The following is a 24525-nucleotide window of genomic DNA, read 5'->3' as shown; positions in this document are numbered from 1 at the left end:
TGAATTTTGGAACTATTGCAGAAAATTCAAAATTCCTAAAGGTATAATCTTGAAAATGAATATTTGAATATTATTCAAAATAACCCTTATTATTACTACTATTATTATTCCTTCAGTCACATTATGTTGCACAAAATCAGGTATTATTCCTTTATTTTGATATTCTACTTTTCATCTGCTGTACTTTTAGAGTTTTGTTGTAGAATTTGGTGTAATGGGTTAGTGTGATTTTCTGTGACTATAAACACTGTTGCTGTGGGAGAACCACAGATGTTAACAAGCAATTTAGTTGTAGTAGAAACTGTAGGGCTAGTGTAGAAGCATCTGCTATTTCTTGTTTAGCATTTTTTTTTCCAAAATATAATGCAATTTGAATGTATGCTTTGTCCTTTGCAGAACTAAAATAGTGTTTTTCATTTAGCACTGTCAGTACTGTTCTACTCTGTTGTCAGAGCATTTTCAGTTCAATTCTTTAATTCATCTTGAAGGACTTGAATGACCCCAGACCTTCCCACAGGCTGAATCATTTGTACCTGCAGCTCTTTCCAGCCTGTGAAACTACTTGTTTTGTGTGTTTTTTAGTTGTTAAAGTATATTCTGGCAATCAATTAAGTAAATACTTAAAGTTTGTTTACTTCTTGCTGTTGTAGGCATTGGATCAAGACAGAACTGCACTACAGAAGGTGAAAAAATCTGTGAAAGCAATATATAGTTCGGGGCAAGGTAAGACATTTTTTTTAGTTGCACATGAGAGCCAAAGCATTTAACTTCAAGTTTTGAAACAGGTTTCATCCTTTTGAAATCTATAGCATAAGAAATACTTATCTGCTTAGCAGTGTTTGGACTTAATTTTTTTAAAAATTGTGATTATACATCAGACTGTTGTGGTCTCCAGTTCTTTTACCCTCATATTCCTTCTCAATGGCATCTAGGAGAATCTCATGGGTAAATTTTCTTTCTGTCATAATATTTCAAGCATTTACCTTCAACAAGAACAATGACACAAATGTGTTCTCAACTGAAATTTTAGAAGGTACTTATAAGTGAAATAAGTTTTAGAACTTGTTTAAAAGTTTAAAAAGTAAATAAATATAAAGAAATACATGTTTTAGTTTTGTCAACGTGTGTTCTCATTTCATGTGTTTCTCTTCATACCTAAAATCAAGATTACATATTTCCCTTTTTACCTAAAAGAGTACAGATACGTAATTGTTTTGCTTGCTTGAATACACTGTTGATGTTTTACTGGAGCTATAGTAGTTACTTTGATGGGAGGTTATTTGGTTAGAATATGAATTGATAATCCATTTGAGTGCAGTAGCAAACAGTGATTAAATACATGAGTATACAAATTTTGTTTTAAAACTGCTATAACTCAAATGCTTCTGTCTCTGTTTCTCTTTAGTTCTAAAAACTTTGCCAAAGACAGATAGGGTAACAGAGCTGTGCACTTTCCAATACTCTTCTGGCTGTAAATACAGGATTTTAGAAAATCCCAGTTCAAATTTCCTAACAATAATAATCAGTTTAGCAAATATTTTCCATATACAGAGCTACTTTTGAGTGCTCATAGTTTCTGTGTTTATGAAAGTGTCCTGGATTTCTAATATCTTGTAGATTTTTAACTATTCTCATTTGCCAATCACTGATGTTGGTTTGCTAGCACCATGCTTTAATTAGCTGTAATTTCAGTTGTTGATAAATGTTTTCCCAATAGACTGTGAAGCCTGATATAAAGTGAGAATAGTATTTGGTGCCACTGTATTTAGCTTTATGCTTTTAGAAGTATTCAGATGCTCCAATAAGCTTTTCTATTTGAGAGGACTTACTTAAAAAGAGTTTTGAAAACTGAGTTTCAAAAGTAATGGAAAGTGTAGAACATGGTAAAGGTGTTCTGCATTCTTTGAAACATATAAATAGCTATCATTTGAGTCTTGTGATAAAAATAATATTGATTAAGGGCTGTTAGGAAGGCAGAACTATATGATGAATTAGTTGCATTGAAAGCAGTAAAAGGTGGGTTAATGCTTTTGATTGGGTGCTCTGCACTTAAAAAGGAGCCAAGATGGGTAGCTGGTTTTTAACTTTTTTTTTTTACATTTTAAAATTATTTTTTAAAACAAGCCTTTTTTCGAAGGTACAAGTTAGTAGGAATTCTTTTGGCTCAAGAAAGCTTTATATATAATCCTCTGGCTCCCTCTTCAGAATGCTGCTGTCATAGGCTCTGCTACAATAAAAAACTGTGTGCAGGAGTCAGTTCATGCAGTGATTGATAAACTGGGGTTAGTAAAACCAAAAAACATGTTACACATGTGAAACCTTATAACAATAAATGTGAGGTGAATCAAAACTCAAGATTATTTAGCTTCCTTGTACAAGAAAAATTGCTGAACCAACTATTTCCTTGTGCTCAGTGATGAAAATGGATTTTGTTGATATTTAAGTAAAACATACCAGAAACAGCTGTAAAATGAATTTGGTTTTATCAGTTCAAGAAAGTATTATGTGGCTAGTTTTGTATTTCAAAAGAAAGCCTCTAATTACATTTTGAGAACCCAAAATTGGAATTTTGTTTTACAAACTTAATAGTTTGCTGGATGTTAAAACCATATTTAATTTACTACAGTAGGAGAAGGTTTTTTAGTATTCCTGTGTTTCATAATCTCCTTTGAGAATTCCAGCTGAACTGGTGAGAAAGTGTTATTCAGGGACAATAGAAATTCTTTTTCCAGATCAGTAATCAAATTCATACTTTACCAAAAGCCATAGCTAGTAATGGTAATGGGTTGTTGGGTTGTTTTTTTTTTTGTTTCTTTGTGGGCTTTGTTTTGGATTGATTTTTTTATTGTTGTTTGGGTTTTGGGGTTTGTTTTGTTTTTGTTTTGGGGGGATTTGTTTGATTTTGTTTGGGTTGAGTGTTTTTTGGCATTTGGTTGGGGTTTTTTGTGGGGGGGTTGGTTTTTTGGTTTTTTTTTTTCGTTGGTTTGGTTTGGGTCCTTTGTTTCCCTTTTTTTTTTTTTTTTTCCTTCCCCTGAGTAACAATTGAATTGTGACAGTGACACAGTGCAGTGTCTCATACAAAATTCTTCAGGAAGGCTGAACCTTGTGGTGTGTTGTTTGTTCCTCTCCAGTGCTGAATTTTGAACCACAAGAGTTCCTGGTCTGTTACAAAGAACTTTAACATCACCCAAATACTTTTTGCTCTTCCTGTACTTCCCTCACCCGTTCGTCATATTTACTTTTAGAGCTGTGGAAATGAAAACATACCAACACAAGAGTATAGAAAACACTTGGAAATATCCCTTTCCTATTTTCTTTTCTGGAAGTGTTGCATGGGAAAGGACTGTTTATGAAATCCAGTGAGACATACAAATGGACACCTCTTTCTCACCACTTCCTCCCTGTCTGGCTTGCTGTTTACTTCTGGCATGATCGATTGTATCTGTAACGAGGAACCCATCTTATGCCAAGGATGCTTGAACTTAATGGAGAATCTGTTCTGACTTCCTTTCCTGTAACATTTGGATTGAATTGTAACAGCAGTAGATTGCACAATTATTTTTGCTGTAGGTTTTTCAATAGCTCTTTTTCATTACTTCCCTGGGATAACTCCCAAATATAATCAAAAGAATTTACACAATGGAGAAATAAAAACATAAAATCCATACAAGACCCAAAGTACTGAGATGGATCAGCAGTCCACATGATCTCCCACAGAGTTCAACAGCAGATGCTCGAGGAAGTAGAAGAACAGTTGAAAGACAGAGTGTATTTTAAACATTTTGTTTAGCACTTTCTCAGCTCACAGTGACATGAAGGCCAGGAATTACCTTGAGTCAGAAATGATACAGTTATGTTTGGTACTTCTTAATGGACTTCTGCAACTTATTTTGTCCAAGGAATTTGAATAAATGCAAATCTTTATCATTCCCAATCTTGAATCAATCTAGGTCAGTTCTCCTGTGCAAAGTTTCCCAGTGCATGTTCATGTTCTTCAGATCTAAAGTCACCTGAGGAGAAGACTGTCACTGCCCATGTATCACAGCACTGGCCTGAAACCCACCAAAATCACTCATCTTGATATGAAACTGAGGGAGCTGGGCATGAAAGTTTGTAAGAGGCTTTGAAGTGCCAAAGCTTACAAGAGTAGAGCCAGAGGAGTTTTTGGTGGATGTATCCATTTTTCTGTGGACCATTTTCTCTCTTGAAATAGGTTTGAGTTGCTTCAATTATTACCCACAGTATCTCTCTTCTGAACTCAGCAGCTCTAGGGGGTTTTTTGGTTGTTTTTTGTAGAAACCGTCACATTTAATCATTCTCACTTTCTCTCTCCAAAATGGCAGCATAGACTTCCTTTTTTAAAATAGGAAAGTGAAAGAGTGAATTTTGGGCAGCAGGGACAGGAACTGCACACAATATTAAGAGTATAAGCCCAATATGGCAATATTTTGATATTGCTCTATTGCATGCTGTGTTTCTTCGTAATTTCTGATGTGCGTGGTACTTTGTTTTGCTTGGTACTGAAAGTCAAAGTGATAGAACTCCAGAACCTTTCCTTGTAATGTCTAGTAATGCAATAATTTCCTTAAAGTTAGGAGTGTTTTCCCTGATGTGCTGCACTGCTTCTAATGCACACGTCCATGCACTGGCCATTAAACATGAGATTGCTCTGACTTGGGAAGTACCCTGGTGGGAGCCTCTTGCTGTAGACTGCACAATAGTGGGTTCATGTAGAGACTTCTAGTTCACTGGCAACCTCCCTCTGGTGAGAAAATTAACACTTTACTATTTTCTTTTCTCCACATATTTTTTGGCCTGTCTTTTCTCCTTGTGAGGCTCATCCCTCTTACTGTGCTTAGTTCCTTTCAGTGTTTTTGTAAGGGAGAGAACTTCTTGGAAAATCAATAATTTAATGTGGACTTCCTTTCCCTATATCCTTGTTGATCTCCTGGAGGTGGGAGGTTTTGGATGTAAAATTTTCTTTTTATAAAATCTGTGTTTCTTGTTCAGCATTTTGTATTCATCCACATGTCCACAATTCTGTTCTGCACTGTAGTTCCTGCAAATAGCCTGGGGAATATATAAGCAATATTGCTGTTGGTGCATACTTGAATTCTCAGTTATCTCTGGAACTTACTAAAAATAGCTATTATATTTGCTTTTCATTCTTCCTGTAGTGTTGAGGCTGGTATAAGTAAGAGGCTTCACTTTTCAACAGTATAGTTTGCCTATTTTATTTTTTTGTACATGGATCTAAGTGACTTGACATTGCTGATGTTATCAGATTTTAAGACCTCTACTGTTAAATTTGGTACAAATCCTCTGAAGCAGAGGGGAAAGAAAATTCTTCCATGAGAACTTCTTCAAGCATGTCAGTGATGAACAGATATGGAAAAAAAAGGTAATTTACTCTTCTGGGCTGGGTTATCTCTCTCTGCTTTCGTATTGTGATGAGCTAGAGAACCATGCAGACTCAGTGAGATGCTTCTTGCTCTGAAATATGGAAAGAGGCTTTTATTACTTTTCCATTGAACAATCTCATTCCAGAAGGGGTTATTGTTATCAAGTTCAGACAATTGCATGGTGGTCAAATAATTTTTTTCTATTATTTTTTTGTGAAGATTGAAATGAAAAAGGGTGGTTTTTTATTTCAAATAATTTCTGCCATCCTTTTTAACCTTGCCAGCTTTCTTGCTTTTCTAAAGCCTTTCTGAGTCATCTTTCATTCATAAATGCATCTTGGCCCTGACCTTGGTTATTTTTCCTCTGGCTGTCCATGGAAGAAAGCTGTTTTAGAAGTGAAACTTTAAAATAGTTTAAAGTTGATCGAAATTCTCAAACATGATTTTTATTTTTGTTAACTTAACCACATATGCTGAATCAATGCTCATTAATTTAGACATTCTTCAGGTTTCTTTGGGCATAATCAGTGACAAAAGAGAGGCCCCTTAGAAGGGAGCTGCATTTATCAGTGGGTGCAGAGCCCTTCCTCAGTTTTCCATGATCCTGGCATGCCTCAGGGAGCTGCTGAAGGTCCAGGATGTCTGGCTGGGGAAGCTGTTTTATTTTCATCACAATGCTGAGCGTTGCTTACGATGTTGAAAAGACACGATTCAGTTCTGGAAGACAAATCTTACTCCCTGCATGTACTGCTGTCAGTGATCCTGTCTCGCTCTCAGGGTTGTTCAAGTCTTGTGTGAGGACCTGTATCTAAGAAAATAAATATTGTTGTGCCTATTACAGCTTTCTGTATGCAAAGGAAGTTCTATTAGAACACTAGGAAGTAATTTCTGGGTTTGTATGAGGCACCTGCAGTGAGATTAAAGGATACTCTTTGCTCTAAGCATGTCAGGTTTCACATTCCGTATTTTAGTGCAGGGTACATTGCAGATTTAGTTTTTCAGCTATGTGCATTTAAGGTGGAGTAGGGAATTGCCTTGCCTCTTCAATAGAAAATATTTAATCTCCTTTTGCAAGATTTACATTGATACTTTTGTAGAACTTGAAAATTTCTTATTCTTACAGAGTACTTGCATTTTGTGTGCCTGGGTGTGGCAATTACAGAAGTAAATACAGGACTATAACTTTTATTTCACCATCAGAACTTTATTTCTAGATTTAGGTGATTTGTAGTCTGGGATTCCTGAGAATTTCCTATTGTTGTTCTAGGACAATGATTTGCTTCCTGCTTCCTCTTTCTTACTGAAAATTTATTTTGCTATTCCACAGATAAAGGAAACAAGCTTCTTCAGCTCTTTTTCACTCTCTTTATGAAATATTTTTTTTTAATCCTCTGTGAAACAACGCAGTTGTTTCCAGTCAAAATGCTGGGAAATGCTGTGGTGTAAAAAGCACTTCACAAGCAAGGACAGGGATTCCATGATCTAACAGGGCTCTTTCTGACTTTCCATTATCCTTCCTTTTCCTCCAGCACAGCTGGGTATACTTGACCTTTACTCACTCAAGACAGCATAAACTAAACCCTCTTCATAGATAAAGTGCTCTGTGTGTATTTGTGCAAAAGCTTTTACATCAAAACAAAATGCACATTTTAGTGTTATGTAGTGCTTTCCTTGGGTTCAGTGCTGAGCTATTTGATTAAAACTGCATGCTTTTGGAACATTCAGCTTGAGTTGCAACTCTGTATTAGCAAATGATTAAATATTTGGCCTTTTGAAAACCTCAGTATTAATGTCTGATTTTTAAAATGTGACTGGTGTGAGAGCTTTGGGGCTTGGTATTGGTGAATAAGGATTGTACTTTTTTTAAAAGGTTTTGGCATTGTGTTTTTTGTTGGAGCTTTGGTGCACAGTTTGAATATCTGCAATACCTTAGAAGAGTTAACTGTTTAACTCTTCGTCAGCTGTTTTTTAATGTCCAAGTAGATTTGTGCATTGTGAGACATTATTAATGAGATTTGTTTGAAACTTATGTCTTTTTTCCTTTTCTTCTATCTTTTGAGTCATATCTTGTAATTCAGATACTCTCAGGCAATATCACAACTTGAATTAAAAAAAGAACCTGGAGATTTTGGGGGAAAAAAAGTAGATGTATCTACTTACAACTATTCTTTCTGTCCCTTCCTCCAATTCATCGCACAGAACTTGTGCTGTAGCTATGTGGTTTTGTGTTTGTGGTTTGCAGAAAAAAGCCCACATAGTAAAGCTAGGAGTTGCATTAAACTGAAATATTGATTTAATTAATGACAGTAATATTCTCTAAGAGAGATAAAGGTGGTAAAGTCTTTCCCAAAGGGCTGTAGAGGTAAATTTTCTATTTAAGGATACTCAAATGGAAGTAACAAAAGTTATGCGAACACATGCCAGAAAGGAAAAGAAGCAGGAAAGACATTTCAGATACAATGATTTCTAATTCATTCTTGAGTTGAGGATTTTTCTCACTTTCACTGAATTCCACTGCATTGTCTTGGTTCTGACCTCTCTGTATGTGCAGTTTGCTAATAAATACATTGGAATGAATCTTTGGCTGCAGACCAATAAACATTCTTTTATCTGGGAAAACTCAGTGTACAAAGCAGGCAGAAATGGAACCTTTGTAAAATGTTTCTTTTTTTGAACTTACAGTCAGATTCAGACTTGGTCTCCTTACTTTTATATCTGATACTTTTGACTTTTTTGTTCCGTAAAATTTTCCAACATTTCAAAATAAAAGTTCATGTATGCATAAAAGTTCTTGTAGTGGGCATTTGTAAATTGTGATGTTGTTTACAAAACAAGCTTATATTGTTTCACTGATATATTATTGATCTTATTACTCTGTCAATAGCTACAGAGTTTTCTTCATCGCTGTATTACAAATTCAACTTGCTGATTTAAAAAGCCTGTTGCTAAATATTTCTTTTTAATCTTAAAATTATTTTAATTTTCAGTAAATGTGTTGAATTGTGGCTTTCCTCAAAGTCCTGTTTGCTAGTTTGTTTTTAAGTGCAATAAGCTTAAAATTATGATTGATTGGCTACAAAAACCTGGCTTTTGATTTTTCTTTGCAGATCATGTTCAAAATGAAGAAAACTATGCACAAGTACTAGATAAATTCGGAAGTAATTTTTTAAGTCGGGATAATCCAGATCTTGGCACAGCTTTTGTAAAATTTTCCACGCTTACTAAAGAATTATCAACACTGTTGAAGAACCTGGTGAGGAATTTCAAACTTTCTTAGCTGTTAACTTATTTCAAAATAAAGTATCATATAAGAACTGCATGATCATGATGATGAAGGATAATTTTTAAGATGCTTTCAGTTTTTTTCAAAAACAAAACCAACTGTTTCTGCAGAGAGGATCTCTAAGGGGTTTTATTACAGACTCTGTGTTTGATTGTTAATTGGCAGTTAAGAAGGTAAATATAAATGTTGAGTCATCCCTTGAGTCATCATTCTCAAGTGATTGATGGTGATATATACCTCATGGATCTTAATTTTAAATCATCCCTTAACTTGAAGTCTTTCTAATAAAAATACAATATCATTAGGTATGGCTGTTTTGTTTTATCACAAAAGGAGAAATATTCACTTTTTGGAAGAAAAATAACAATTTGAGCATGTTTAAATGGTGTTAACAGTCTGCTCTCCCTGTGATATATAAAGCATCCATTGCTTAAATACCGGTTTTTGAAGGTGGTTTAAAGGTTTGTCTCATTTAAGGTTTGCCTTAGGCCTTTCATTTCTGAAAGCTGCATAATGAAACTACAATCATAACAAATACCTTTGAACACTGAAAGTAATGAAGCCACATTTCTTGTGGAATCGTTTTTCATGGGCTTTGTAGCTGTTATATTCAGAAAGTCATAGCTGCAGTTTTGCATTTTTCTAATAGTTGGGCTTATTTCCAAGCTTTTTTGGTGTGTGCAGTGCAAGTGATGTTATAGACTTGGCTTCTTGCAGTCCCCAACACAACCATAACTGCTGTAGATCACCAGAGGTCCCTGTAGCAAATTCTCTGCCTTTGACAGGTGCCCAATTCTGAGTCTTATGCTTTCCTCTGTAGAGACTTCTGTCACTCTGAGTTATTTTGACCTTTTTTAAATAAAATTTAACACACAATTAAAAGTAATTATTTTAAAATGTGAATTAAAGTACAGTATAAAGATAGCTTGAGACTAGAACTCAAGTTTTTTGGAAGCTTTCTAGACTTTGTCATTCCTAGCAGGGCATCAACAGAATATTTTAACCTATTTCAACTAGCAAACAATATGGCAGGGTTTATTTAATTATTTAAAATATAGTGCTGATCAAGAGGAAAAAGCACTTTTAATTTAAGAAGCCACACTTATTCAAAACAACATTATAATATTTCAGCTGGATTATGAAGCATTATCTACCCAAATTCTTGTTGACAGGATTTGAAATAGGGTGTTCACTAATTTAGTTCATTCTGTAGTTTCAAATAGACAACAAACTTACTTTACAATTGTCTCAGCATTTTAAAGCCGTTTATTTTTCTCCTTTTTCCTCCCTAAGGCAGAAAATTCTGGTTTTTTGTTCTTAAGCATGAGTCTATTTAATAAAATTTCACTGAAAGAAAAAAAAAAGATGTTTATATCAAAACAGAAGTTGAGGTCCATTGAAAAAGCAGATGAGAGGAGGACTCTGTTATGGCACTGATAAAGCCCCAAAGTAGGTGCTGAGCATTATGTGGATAAAATTAATTGGAAAAATGGTAGGAATTATTAATATGAGTGGAAGGATAATAGGTTTGGGATTTTTTTATTTTTTTTTTTATCTAGAACAGGTTGTTGATAGGTTATTTAATAAAAGTACAATAAAATAATGAATGGTCTTCAAAGACATGAAAATTAAGAAGGACTAGAGCTACACAGTAGACAATGAGAAAAATGCTTTACAAATTTGGATCCTTTATTCCACCTTTGAACTTCAGTTATGATTCATTACAATTTTCATATGAATTGTGATATCGCTATTTCATGAGAAGGAGAGTACAAAATAACTTTTTTCTCCATCAATTATGACTACTTTTAGAGTGATATTCAGTTACTGTGAAGCAAAACCAGCATCTTTTAGTACATACACAACTTTTTGAAAGCATGGTTTTGAAACGATTACTCAGCACACAAGGGCAAGAATAAAAGCATGTCCATTCATCATTTTAACAAGGCTAAATAAGTTGCTGTGCAGTTTTTACTATTAACTGTTGATGTTATATTTAAATATAATGTCTGAAACTTAAAATTTATGAATATAATAGTTAAGTAGTTGATATTAATATTATCTTACCAGAAGGACACACAATGACCCTTCAGTAAGATTTTATAAAGGTAAAACACTGGGATTGGCCATTGCCAACCCTGGTCTCTGTTTTCAGCAAACTCTTTTGAGTGTCCCACCAGAATAAATTTCTCTGTTTTTTTTTTACTTCTACCTCCTTGTCCATTTCAGGTTTCATTCTTTATGCAGTAATTCATTATAATAGTGCATTTTAAAGGTGTATAAAGACCTATGTATGTGAAAATGAGTGTGGCAGTATCTTCACACTGATCTAGATGAGGTTTTGACAGAACATTTGTAGCACTTGCAGATTATTTCTTTTGAAAATTTTCATGGTTCTTGCCTTTTCCAAGTGTTTAAAGCCTGTTTTTCCTGTAAATGTCCTCAGCTACTCTTTTCAGGCAAGTTATTTTTTGTTCACAACCCTCACTAAATTCTCATATGTGTTTCCATGTGTTAAGGGTTTTTTTCTCTTTGTTTTGTTGTATATATGAGAGAGTTTTGCTTTCTCAGATTGTTTCCAGTTCATTTGGGCTACTGTTTTATCAAGCCTACAGTGATGTAAATGATTCCAAATCCTTGCTGTATTGGAGTAATACACTGCTGTTTAGCTTTGTGTTTTTTGGTTTTTTTATATAGCTGACATACTTGCTGGCTACTGTTCAGTCATTTCAACTCAAAAATTAATGGCTTGAGTTTGTTCTCCTTAATGGATACACCTGGAAAAATGAAAGAATATATGTGTCTTTAGAATATATGAGGAGTTTGAGTGGAACACTAGATCTGGAGAACCTGTTTGAGTGGTTGTTTTGATACTCTTGTTGATAATCAAATAGGTCTGAACACAGTGGGGTGAAATTTATACTCATGAGAGGTTAAGGAGATGTCAGATATGCATAATGGACAAAGAAAAAAGAGTATTTCCAAAAAGGGGGAAATATTCAGAGAACTGGTGCCCCTGTTGGCTCCTTCTGTTCATAGTTGAATAAATTTGTGCTTTGTGTGTTCTCTGCCTGTGGCACAGCAGGCCCTTCTTACTCAGGAGGCTGTAGCCAAATTTGTACCCAAATGTTTGCTTCAAGAGGATGAATACTGCCTTGAAGCGCTTTCAGAACTTTGCTCATGTGCTATTTGTAAAATTCTGGGTTTATGTCACCTTGTTTAAGTAAATGTTAATTATAATTTTTCTATGTCTTATGCAAGTAAATATTTATTAATTCTTCTCAGACTTGAATTTACTAGAAGTTTAGAAACATGAGGTGATTGCAACTTGATTAGTGAAGTTCAAAAGCTTGTTGGCAGTAGTTTGATAAGATCATAATAAATCCTTTTGAATGATAATGTTTTTGTTTCTAGCTCCAGGGCTTAAGCCACAATGTTATTTTCACTTTGGATTCTCTCTTAAAAGGAGACTTAAAAGGTGTTAAAGGGGTAAGTGTTGCAGACTAAATTTGTGTTTCATGTTCAGTCTAGTGACTGTTTTCCTTTCGCTCATGAGAGTATTTCTTATGTTGGCATTTATTAATATTCTGTATTTAGTACAAAGAAAAAAACTGGCATGATTGCAATAGAATCTTGAACATTTAATTGTAAATTGCTGTGTTACTGTGCACAGGAAAGCAATACTTTGCAAGATTCAGACCCAGTATATTTTTTCCAACTGCTGTCTGAAAAGTTTTGAAGAAAACGGTATTTTTGTTGCTATTTATTATTTGATAACTACAAAGAAAAAGTTTTTAAAATGTTCTAAGACAATTTTCTATTTCCTAAGGACCTCAAAAAACCTTTTGACAAAGCCTGGAAAGATTATGAAACCAAATTGTAAGTATTTTTGTCTCCTACTTGGCTTTGTTTTTTGTGGGGTTGGGATTTTTAAAATGAATTATTATTAGTAGTATTGTTAATTAAGATATAACCATTTTTTCCCCAAGTAACACACAATCTAGAGGACAGAGTTGAAGGAGGGGCAGTTTCATGGCTCAGTAGCTTCTGGAGACCTAAAAATATACAGGATTTGGTAGAGGAGCTAATCTTCAGAATGTCTTTTTTGATACTTCTTAATTATTACTTTTTCCCTAAATAATGCTAGATCTTGTTCTAGTGGAAGGAATTCTCTAAAATGTTTTCTAATTAAAATCTCAGTACAAAGATTGAAAAGGAAAAAAGAGAACATGCAAAACAGCACGGGATGATAAGAACTGAGATAACGGGAGCTGAGATAGCAGAGGAAATGGAGAAGGAGCGGCGGCTATTTCAGCTACAGATGTGTGAAGTAAGAAACAAATTTCAGTTTTTAATTGCAACACCATAACTTCTTATTAACAGACTTTGTGGGTCTTACTTGAAGGTGGTGAAATCTTCTTTGTCATTTAATGGGGATGGAGGGAGGAGATTATTTTAGTGTGACACAGTACAGCAATGTAAAGATAATTATTTTAGCAACTCATACAAACTTGGCTTCTTTTTGTTTTATTCCTTCACCTTGTTTTTAGATTATTGTGGGAAGGTTCTTGGGTTGAAAATACACTGCAGAAATACTTCTTACTTTATCAGGTTTATTGTTAAGTGGTATTTTGATATCTTTCTTCCAATATGCTTTCTGAAGCCTTCTAAAATTTCTAATAAAGTGATAAATGTTAGTGATAAATCAGTTTCATAAAACTGATTTTTTTATATTAATAGTTCTTTTTATTACATTTTAGTGGGGTTTACTTTAAATGACACAGTGTTTGTTACGCAGTATTTTCCAGAATATTTAAATGACTGTAGTAACATTTAAAAAAGGAACTCTTTAGACAATGGTAAAGGATTAAACTTTTTTCTTGAATTTGCTTTATGTTTTTGGGTGTTTAAATTTTATGGAGTGGCCAGATAAACTGTTTCCTGTTTTAAAGTTTGTTAAGCAGTGGTGGACTAGTGTTTTATGGGTCAGCACCCAAGTTAACCACAGAGTTTAATTCATTGAGCAAATGATGTTTTATTGTTTGAAAACTGTTGAAGGTTGTAATATGTGATTGTCAACATGTTTTACATTGTCTATACAGTATCTTATTAAGGTAAATGAAATCAAGACAAAAAAGGGTGTGGACCTTCTGCAGAACCTTATTAAATATTACCATGCACAATGCAAGTAAGTGTTGCAATGCTTTAAGCTTTAGCTACAATTTTATTTTTTGCACAAGATTTTGTTTCCCTTTGTTTGAAAGTATCAGGGCTTTTTTTCATAATTGTGATGTGCCAGGTGTGTGAATCTTCCTCTTCAGAGGCTGTAGATTTCCAGTTGAGTGTGAGAGTGAGTTTGTGGGGCAGGGCAATGATGAAGAAGCCAAAGGAAAACTTGCATGTTGCATACAAAAATTCATTTTATTTCCTGAGGCATTGATCTAGAATGCATTTCTGTAAATATCTTGTTTATTCTAATTAATAGTTTTTAGTCTTTATGTAAATTTTAAACCCACTGTGAAATCCAGTCATTTCTTTGGATTTCCTTGAGGTGAAACAGGTGAGATGCAACCTTGTCATTGTTAGAACCACAAAGGCAAACACACAGGAATTTAAGTTAAATGCAGAAAAAAGATTTGTAGAAATTACTGTAGGAGAAACACTTTGGCTATATTCTCTCTAATTAGATATTTGTTAAAATCACAATGGTGTATCTCCACTGTTGAAAGATAGTGTACTTTAAACTACTAGGAACGGGTTTTTTGTTGGGGTTTTCACTTGTTTAATTATTTTGTTCAGTTTTGAACGTGGAAGAAGCTGGTTATGTTTTATTGGTTTTGCTGTTTTTCTCCACAAGACAATCTACTTTGTGTTATGAACTCGATATATTCCTGATAAATCAAATTTTTCATTCCAGTTTCTTCCAAGATGGCTTGAAAACAGCTGATAAACTTAAACAATATATTGAAAAGTTGGCTGCTGACTTATATAATGTAAGTTTACTTACAAGTAGCTTTATATCTGAGAACGAAAATATTTTGTTTATATGAGTACATTTAAAATATAACTATAAGGATCTATATTTCATTTGCATCCTATAAATGAAAAGTATGTTACTTGAAACTGAACATAGCTTGATGAAGAAAAGACATCTTAACTGTTTGACTTCATATGCTTCTTTTAGAGCTATTAGGAAAAGTAGCTTTCATTCTACTACAAATTCAATCATATGTTAAGATAAAACTACTTTAAAGTGTGAATATTAGAATCAGCTTATATTATTAACACTAATTTTAGTTCCATTTTCACTTTTTAAAATCCAACTACTTAATGATAGCACCATGGTTTTAAAATGAATTAATTTTTGATGTTCATTGAAGAAAAGTAATAACATGGAATCAAAGATCACTTGTCACCCAAGTGTTTTGTGTTCTATAATCAGAATTACAGTAATCCCATTTTCTATTGTCATTTTTTGCTAAATTAAACTGCATTTTCATCCCTTAAGTAATCTGTCAAATTTATTTGAGTTATTTTAATATTTCAGAGGATAATTTAGTTGCATTAGTTATAATAAGCCATTAAAATGTAACTGAACAAACAGTGCATGTCAAGTTGTACATTCATTTTAATTTGCTTTTCAAGCAATAAATGCATAGAAGGTGAAGACATAAGAATGGATTGGTCTATGAAAATAAATTCAACTATTACAAAAACACAAAATAATTGAGCTAGTTGTTCAGGATATCTAAAATGGTGTATTGAAATGCATAACACATTAAAGTTGCATCCAGCAAGCACATAATGGCAATCTCTTTCTACAGATAAAGCAGACACAGGATGAAGAAAAGAAACAACTTACAGCTCTTAGAGATTTGATAAAATCCTCTCTGCAGCTTGATCAGAAGGAGGTAAATAATTTAAATATGTTATTCTTGGAGATAGTGTAAATTTGTGAGTTTTATATTCAGAAATTAATTAATGTTAAATTTGTGTGTAGTTATTGGCTCAAAAGTTGGGTTTGTGAACATTATGGCAAAACTAATATTTACGATGTTCAACTACATATCATCAAACAATGTTTTTACATTCATTTTCTGTTTGAATTTTATGTACAAAAAGAAATTATTCTCTGTTTTATGTACTTTCTTAATGCACTATAAGAAGAGTTGTAATGGGTCAGATAAATGCTTCATCTACACCAGCATCCTGTCCTTGACAATGATAAGGAATGATTGTTCAGGGTGAAAAATGAAGAGAAGGGATGCACACTTCCATCTGGTGTTCTGCTACCCTCCAGCCAGTTTGTGTTCAGGATTTTCTTGACCCAGGTGATCCCAAGGCAGAAATATTATATATACATAAAAACATGATTTACAACCACTGAGTCAGCCAAGTTTCTGATGAGTTAATAGTGGGTGTTGAGAGTAAAATGCAGGGCAATAAACACTGACACTTCCCCAGAATACCCTCCCATTAGCTTGACTGGCTTGGAAGTCTTGGAATTTGTGCAGTTGCTTTTTGAGGAAATGTAAACCATCAGCTTATGATGCTGCTGTGCCTTTCCCACCATGGTTGTATGGAAAACTCTTTTCCCTTTTACTTGTTTTTAACTTTTAGATCTTCATACCCTATTCAGGATCTGAGTGTGTGTGAATTGTTGATATGCTCACTAGATACCTTTTTGATTATTTTTTTAATTTTATTTTTTTTAAATTTTTCCACATAAAACCTTACATTGACTTGCTTTTTGGCCAGAGGAGGTGTGTAAGCTTAATCATCTGTAAAGCTATAACCGCATTATCCTGTTTCTGAATCTTCATGGTGAGCTCAAAGTACCTTATTCTTTCCCTCTGCATCACTTGGCATTTTTTTATGCTGATCTTCACCTGTCATTTGTTGTCAAGCTACTCACTATCACTGAGTTCCTGAGAAATTCTTCAGTCAGCCTATTCTTGAGTCTCCTGAATAATTTAATAGCATCTAACAAGGTTTGACAGTTTACTGTTCGTCCTTTTCCATATTGTTTGTGTTAGATACCACATGTGCTGGCACAGCTTTCTGTAAACTCATCTGGCTGTTTCATATTTTTAAACTGTTTCCTCACCTGAGGACTTTTCCTCTCATCCTGTGGCAATGCAATTCTTTCCCTTTCATAAGGAAGAATAAGTGCCCATTGAAAGTCCAGGTACACTGCATCAGTCATCATTTACTTACCGATTCTTCAGGGAACTACAGGAAATTTTTGTACACAACCTCTCTGTTCAAAATCTGACCTGATTTTCCATTGTGTATAATAATAAATATACTCTTCAAAGTTGTTTTCAATGTCCCTTTTGTAGTTTGAAGCTAAAAAATCTTTGCTGGAATTCTTCTGAAACTTTTGAAAAATAGGATTTTAGTAACTGAGGCAAGTATTTTCATAGGCTTTCATGTAATTTTATAGATAGCCCATTGTGATTATGGCCACTGTGTATAGATGTGGCCTTGAATTAGTAAATTAACTAATGTGGAATCACAGTTAATAAGGAATAATGGATGAATAATTCCTTACAGCGGTGTTTGCTTTTCTTTTGAACGCTTACATGTGCTTACATAACATAGGTGTACATCATATAGCAGATAAACCTTGGCCAGGAGGCTGTTCCTCTTCCTGCAGCTCTCATCCCATCATTCTGAAGGACAGCACAGCCTTACATCACCCTGTACATGTTTTTCAGAATTTCTCTCATGGTACAAATGCTGACAGGAGTACCACAGAGCACCTTTGAATTGATCCAAATTTACTGTAAAAGCTGCTAGTTCTTCCTAGTGCTCAGTTTTCCCTTATCTCATATTTTACAGTCTTTCCTGATTCTCAGTTTGGTAATTTTTTCCCCTTCCATCTCCGATGTGCACTTACCAGATCTCTTCCATAGCACTTACAGAGCTTTCCATACAGGCATTACATTTGTCATCTCCCTATTATCTAAATAATTCTGAACATAATTCCTGCTCATTCTTCATCAGGAATTGATTCCCAGCATGCAGAGCAAACAAGGCTTGCTCTCCTCTCATATACCTTTTCTTCCACAAACTGATTATCTGGGAAGCAAAGAAAAACTTCTCCTCTTCTCCTGGATGCTGCATATGTTGTTGAGTTCATGTTTCTTGACAATCAGCCAGTTCTTGAAAATAAAATAGGACAAATGGGTGGATGTTCTTCAGAAATGTATTGTGCATTCACAGCTGCATATGGAACAGTCCATACAAGCTCATAGATTATTGTGAGGCAGAGTAACGAGTGAAATATAATGTTTGGATTTTTGGTTGCGTATTTCCTGGATGCATAGTAAAAATATTGTGTTTTAGTGGAAAACAACCTTGTGGGTGAGCTTGTGGGTGAGGGTCCATAGTGACACAGAGTCCCCAGGCAGGTGCAAAGGAGTTTTGTGCTTTATTGCAAAAAACGGGCCTTTTTTAAGCAGTTAGCCCATTATCAATTACTTGGTTTTAAATCATAATAAACATCATTCAACATCATCAACCACCATACACCAGGGTGTGTACATGGTCACGATGGTTACTTGTTTTTCTACCTCTGGTTCAGCTGAATCACTTTCCCGTAGTCCTTTTCTGCTTAACTGAAGTAGCAGACCTGAGCCATGATTTTACAAGGCCTTCCTTTTGTAAAGTTTTACCTATGTGCAGCAAAACCTCATCCAAAAAACAGAAGTCAAATATAAATGTGAAGTCAAATTTTCATATTTGAATACATGCTGAAATAAAATAGCTTCACAGGCATCACCAGAATAAACTGCAACTGTTCTGACTGTAGTTACAGTGTGGACGAATTCTAGGACTCTTGAAAAACTTTGTGTGTGTATATATGTATAATATGTATATAAAGTTATAAAAATGAAGTGTTTTGAAGAGAATTGAAGTTGTGTCTTAGAAGAAAAAGGAGCAGTATTCCGGATATCCAGGCAAATCAGAGAGAGAGCACGAGAAATGCTGTAATGAAAGAATCTGCTTTTTTTGATAAAATAACCATTTGATCACATTTATGTTCAAGTTTCTCAACAACATGAAGACTTTCAGTCATGAGATTCTGCTACATGACGTGAGTCAGAGTGTAATGATGCTGGAAGAAATTGAGGAGCTTGAGAAAACAATGTGTTACTTCGGTATTCAGTGTTTAATCTTGAAGCAGCATGTCAGCATTTGTTACTCCTTGGTTAAGAGGAAGCAAAGCATGACATGGCCTGAGTTTTCACCAGCCAGCCTCCATCACTGTCTACATCCAAATCTTCAAGTACATAAAGCTGGACTTTATTACTTCAACAGATGGCCTGGTGGATTACAATAAAGTATACATTCTCCCATTTATATTATTGCATCATAATCTCATCACTGGAAAACTGATGGATTAATGGAATTACTGAAAAACGTGAAATGAATGGGATTTCTGGTGGATTTGTGAAAAATCAGAAGAAATGGGATTTCTGGTGGATTTGTGAAAAATCAGAAGAAATGGGATTTCTGGTGGATTTGTGAAAAATCAGAAGAAATGGGATTTCTGGTGGATTTGTGAAAAATCAGAAGAACTCTCATCAAACATTGCTTTGGCAGGGAAGCAGTTTAAAATAATAAAATTGAGGCCCTGGTTGGTGATAGTTAAGTTTCTTTGACTGAGAGAAGGAAATTGAAACTAGTGATTCCTGTCCAAATTGTAAGTTCTGCCACCTTTAACCACTTTAGAGCTGCTATAAGTGAGGCATCCCAACATTTTCAAGGTCTCATAGTGCAACTTTTGTTTCACTGTTGCACTTGTTCAAGGTGTTTATTTAGCATTATGGACATCTGTAATGACTTTACACATTTTTGTGGCATACCTGTCCTTTCATCAGGGAAAAAAAATATTACTGTAATCAATGCAATCACTGGTTCCTGGAGAAGCACATCTTGCCCCTGTTTGGATCCTGGGCTGTGCAGCAGTGCCAGTGCTGCAGCTTCATTGCAGGAAGTACCATTGGTGTTGGCTCTGTTACGTGCAGCGTCTTGTGGCCACTCTTGTGCTGCCCTCATGTCAACTTGGGGCAGATTCTGTTACTTTGTGCAAAATTACCTAATTTTGGAAAATCATTTTATGGCTTTTGGACAAACTATTTTAATGAATACTAGAGTACTTTTAATTGTGTAAAATATCTGATCTTGTATGTTGCAAAATGCTCATATCCTAAGAAGCTTAAATTTTAAAACCCGGGCCTTTAATACAGCCTTCTGTTCTCTACTTTTGTCTATTAATTATTGCTGCAAATGTAACTTAACAGCATTAAGTTAAATGTAGCTAATATTTGGAATCTTGTTTTGTGTCTGTTTTGTCAATTATTTCTTTACATTTTATTTCCCCGAATCTCCTGTCTCATGTGCTACTTGGAACAAGAACTACATCTCATTATGTTTGTTCCTATGCTAATACCAGCAGGGCCCTAATTCCAGTGGGGATTTGAAATTTGCTTTTAACAAACGAGCTGCTGATTGTGGTGGTGTAAGCACTGCTGGCAGCACCCAGCTCACAGAAGCCTTTGTGCTGCTTCCAGCCACAACTGCCAGCTTTACCAAAGCACTTCCCTAAACTCTGTGGCAAACTTGTTACAAAAGAAAAAACAATTGTAAGCACCCTGGATAAACCAAGAGGGAGTAATCTTCAGTATATATTGGTTGTGGTAGTAAGAAACTCTGCTTTAGGGAGGAAAGGTTATTGACAAGGGAGTAATTGAACTTCCCATTCTTTTTATTTTATTTTTTTTTATTTTTCTTGTGGGATGTTTTGCAGGTTATTGTTTCATAGTTATATTTAAAAACAAATTTATGAGACCTTAATTATAGCTTTTTGCATACACTTGCAAAAAGCAAATGTTAACTTTTCTGATCTTTTTCAGTGGAAATTCAGAATTAGCTCCTGTGGTGGAGGGTACAACATAACTATAATTTTAGGCAATATAAAGATGACAAAGATTGGAAGATATTTTAAAATTCGATCTTGCAGTCCTATTAGTTGTTTTGTGAAGCCAATGTCGTATATGCCAGATTGTCTGGAATTTTGTTACGATATTTTGTTACTGGATAAAACAAAACACCGATATGCCTAAAAAAATAGTTCTTGCCGTCCCTCTATTAGTGTCCTCAGAAAGGGGAAACACTGTTTTAACAATAGGGGCTATAAACTATGTTCAAGGAACATATTTATTTAAATGAATAATAATTCTTGTTTTAAATTATTTGCTTTCTCTTTCCTCTGTTGCTTTTGCCTTTCGTGATCGAAGTCTAGGAGAGTAAGTCAATGTTTTAATGAATTTGGGGGATTTTTTTTTCTGATGTGCTTGTAACAAGTTAATCCAATTCACTTAATTGTTTCACTAGAACAGGCCAAAAGTTATTTCAGCTGACTTCATTCACTAAAACTCATGAATTATACATATTTTTTTATTTGGGAAAAAAAATTATCATTAGTGTTTGTCTTTCTTTATATATGTATTCCTATATATATATATATGCATGCTATATTCTGTTGTTTTCTTTTTGAAATTTTATCTTAGCCTTTTGCTTTTTGCTGATAAGATTGTACAATATTAAATATCTGTATTCTAAAAGTCTTTGTTTTGAGATGCATATTTGCATCAAAGACCTAATGTATTAATTAAATCTTGAACATGCCTTTAGTTCAAGATTGCATTGTGTCAAAGCAAGCTCTCCAGTGAATGTAAAACATGCAGTAGGAGTTCTCCTTTTTTAATCTGTATTAATTCATGATGTTGTAGAGAAGAAAAAATTAAATAGGATTCAAGGTTGGGGAAGTTGACTGTGCACATCAGGAGGAGATTAATGTTGTGTTTCCCTTTTCAGGATTCACAGAGCAGGCAAGGAGGGTACAGTATGCATCAGCTTCAGGGGAATAAGGAATATGGCAGTGAGAAGAAAGGCTATCTTCTAAAGAAGAGTGATGGGTAGGTTCTGGTATCACATAATAATGAAATCTACTACTATGTTCAGGCTCTAATTTTAATAGTTTTCTGCTGTGGTTTCAGGCATATTCTCCTAATGTATGTGCCACAAGTATTTGTGAATTCCAAAGTTCAAGCCTGAACACAGAACTGAATTAATATAGCAAACATGAAAAACATGACAAGCAAGTATAAAAAAAATAGTCATAGTTAAAAGAAAGCTATTGTCTTTATAACTCTCTGAAAGATGATTAAGATCTGTCACAAATCTCCAGGTTTTTTTTTTTGGTGAAGCATTTAATAAAATTTTGACTGCCTCTGTTTGTTTTTTAAAGCTAATTGTCTCAAACTAATAATGATATTAATGTATTTTGAAGTTATATCTATTTACTAAACTTGATACGTGGTTTTTTGTAGGTTAAGAAAAGTATGGCAAAGAAGAAAGTGCACTGTTAAAAATGGAATTCTTACCATCTCACATGCAACGGTAAGTTATTTTTATACCTTTATATGGAAATGATAAATAGCATTGTCCTTTCCTGGTGAATCTGTTGCTGCTAATGTGCTATTACAAAAAGGATGTTACTTCAGCTTCTGACTGTTGAAGATTTGTGAAACTGTAGCTTATGAAATTAATTTATCAGTAGTTTAATAAAAAAAGGCAAATGTATTGAACAGACTTCTCAGTTAATACTTCAGATGGATTTGCCTATGAGGATTGTCATGATATATATGTGAATCACATAATTTGGGAACTTGGGAAGCACTTGATACTAGGTTAGAGGCTGGCAGATGAGTGAATGTGTTTAGTATTTTGAGTGCTTTCAATTAGAAGTTTGAAATGTTGGGAAGTTTTGATCACAGTGAGTTCTTGGAATCAGGCACATATCTGAAGGATTTTCCTAGGAATGCTCAGTTGTGAGGTAGCACCAAGGTGATCATGGTGGAGGCAGTGCTAAAGCTGCCTTGTGGGAGTGTAACATGAACTTGTTGGAAACAAGCACAGGAGTTGCTCTTATAAAAGGAAATTATCCCATTTCCTCACCTCTTTTCCCCCTTTGCCCCAGTACCACTGACAGCCCTCAATTTCTAAAGTTTACTACCTGTATAAATCCCAAATTCCTTAATGATACATTTAATTATCATGTCTTAAGTGACTTAATTACAGCACAGAATATTGGTATTTATCCTGAGTTCATAAACTCCAGATCTTTGTCTTTCCATTTTCCTTTTAAAGTTTTAGGATTACAGCTTTGATTTATTTAAACTGGGAGGAAACTTGGATTATGGGCATGCTGTAATGAAAAACTCCATTATAGTTTTGCCATTGTTGATGAAATGCAGTTAAAAATATTACTGTTAGCATATTGTAAATTTCAGGTTTTCTCTTTCCATCCCTTTCAGATAAAGTGAGGCTATGAAGATTTTAATTTTGTTTAGATTTAGCGGTGTTTCCATTTTGAGAGACTAAATCAGACCAAATGATGCTGGTCTCCAGCTTTTTGAGGGTGGATATGTGTGCATGTCCAAGCTTTAAGTAATATCATACATGCCCACTCCCCAGACAGGGAAATTAATCCTAAATCAATACATTTTTAAAATAAAATAAATTTTCTTTTTAGTCCAACAGGCAACCAGCTAAACTGAATTTATTGACCTGCCAGGTGAAGCCAAACGCTGAAGATAAGAAGTCCTTTGATCTAATATCACGTATGTAGCAACTTTAGTACCATCTTGTGGGATGTACCACTTATGTGGGATTTCTGAAAATATCATTGCAAGATGCTCTAAGTAGAGCACGAGGCTAGAGCTCAAAGTTCAGGTCTGTATCCAAACACACACAGTGTTTTATGAGTGTTCAGAGCCTCTAGTTCTGAGGATGAGCAAATGGATGTAGAACATTTCTCTGTGTAGATGTGACATAAATACTGTTTGTTTGTGACAAACCATGAAATGCAGCATATGTGCTTCTCCCTAAGTTCAGAGAGATGTTTAACAGCTTACTGGAACATACATTAGCTGTATCCACCAGGAAAGGGGAAAGACCTTGGGCTTTTCAGTCATTCTTCTGCTTTCTGAGTTCTATTTGAGGGAATGAGGAAGACAAGGGGACCCAATTTCTTTCTCTCTTATCCTACATTAAAAATTTATTTCTCTTTGTCTGAAAATTGGTAATGCCTTGTCTTCTCAGCATTAAAGCTCCTGTGGTTCCCCTTCTTCCCAGTTTGGTCTCATACAGCAGGTATTTGTATCCAGTCTGGTTTTAAAAACTCTTTTGATGAGTCAACTTAGTATTTTTGGACTTCATATACAGAGTATTAATCAACAAACAGTTCCAACATCCTATACTGAAAAGGACAGTCTAGGAAACCTTTGATTGTGGGAGATACTAGCCACTTCATGTCTTCATCTGTTGGCTAGTAAAAGAATTTTCTTGGCTCACCAGGTTGGAAAAACTGTACAAAACTGAACAAATTAATTTTGCCCTCTTCTCCTAATTGTCTCAGTTTTGACTTCTGAAAGGATAAAATTTGATCCATGTGTTTATTTTTCTTTAGTATTTCAAACTTCAGACTTATAAAATACATACAATTGGTGTGAATAAAAATTTACAGTTGCATTTTCCTTTTTTCATTGTTTTGGAATTGTTATCCATAGCTGTGAATAATTAATGATGCCTTTTAAAAGAAATTGCTCTTGAAGGCTTTAGCTGCCAAATGGGTTTTAGTACCAAATATGTAGGAACATTAACATTTATCATGTGCCAAATGAAAAGATGCATTTCTTTATTTCAGATAACAGAACATACCACTTTCAAGCAGAAGATGAACAGGAATATGTCGCGTAAGAATAT

The 24525-nt window shown here is 34.4% G+C and overlaps 1 protein-coding gene across 5 annotated transcripts in view; it reads left to right on the top strand.

The window, feature by feature from the left end:
* Nucleotides 1–24525, top strand: part of ASAP1 (ArfGAP with SH3 domain, ankyrin repeat and PH domain 1) — a 143580-nt gene that overhangs the window by 72384 nt on the left and 46671 nt on the right. For 3 of the 5 annotated variants that reach the window (XM_015617106.3, XM_015617104.3, XM_033512453.1), the window contains 13 exons: nt 651–723; nt 8510–8655; nt 12100–12174; nt 12515–12564; nt 12886–13015; nt 13788–13873; nt 14603–14678; nt 15510–15596; nt 20994–21002; nt 21574–21674; nt 22089–22158; nt 23294–23381; nt 24467–24515. In XM_015617106.3, the coding sequence (XP_015472592.1) occupies nt 651–723; nt 8510–8655; nt 12100–12174; nt 12515–12564; nt 12886–13015; nt 13788–13873; nt 14603–14678; nt 15510–15596; nt 20994–21002; nt 21574–21674; nt 22089–22158; nt 23294–23381; nt 24467–24515 (1040 nt within the window). The remainder of the gene's footprint in view (nt 1–650; nt 724–8509; nt 8656–12099; nt 12175–12514; nt 12565–12885; nt 13016–13787; nt 13874–14602; nt 14679–15509; nt 15597–20993; nt 21003–21573; nt 21675–22088; nt 22159–23293; nt 23382–24466; nt 24516–24525) is intronic. The other 2 variants (XM_015617107.3, XM_015617105.3) reach the window with 1 other exon arrangement.

The sequence above is a fragment of the Parus major genome, chromosome 2, assembly GCF_001522545.3.
Source record: "Parus major isolate Abel chromosome 2, Parus_major1.1, whole genome shotgun sequence".
Taxonomy (NCBI): domain Eukaryota; kingdom Metazoa; phylum Chordata; class Aves; order Passeriformes; family Paridae; genus Parus; species Parus major.
Note: the sequence above shows the minus strand (reverse complement) of the source record. Positions and strands in the feature narration are given on the sequence as shown.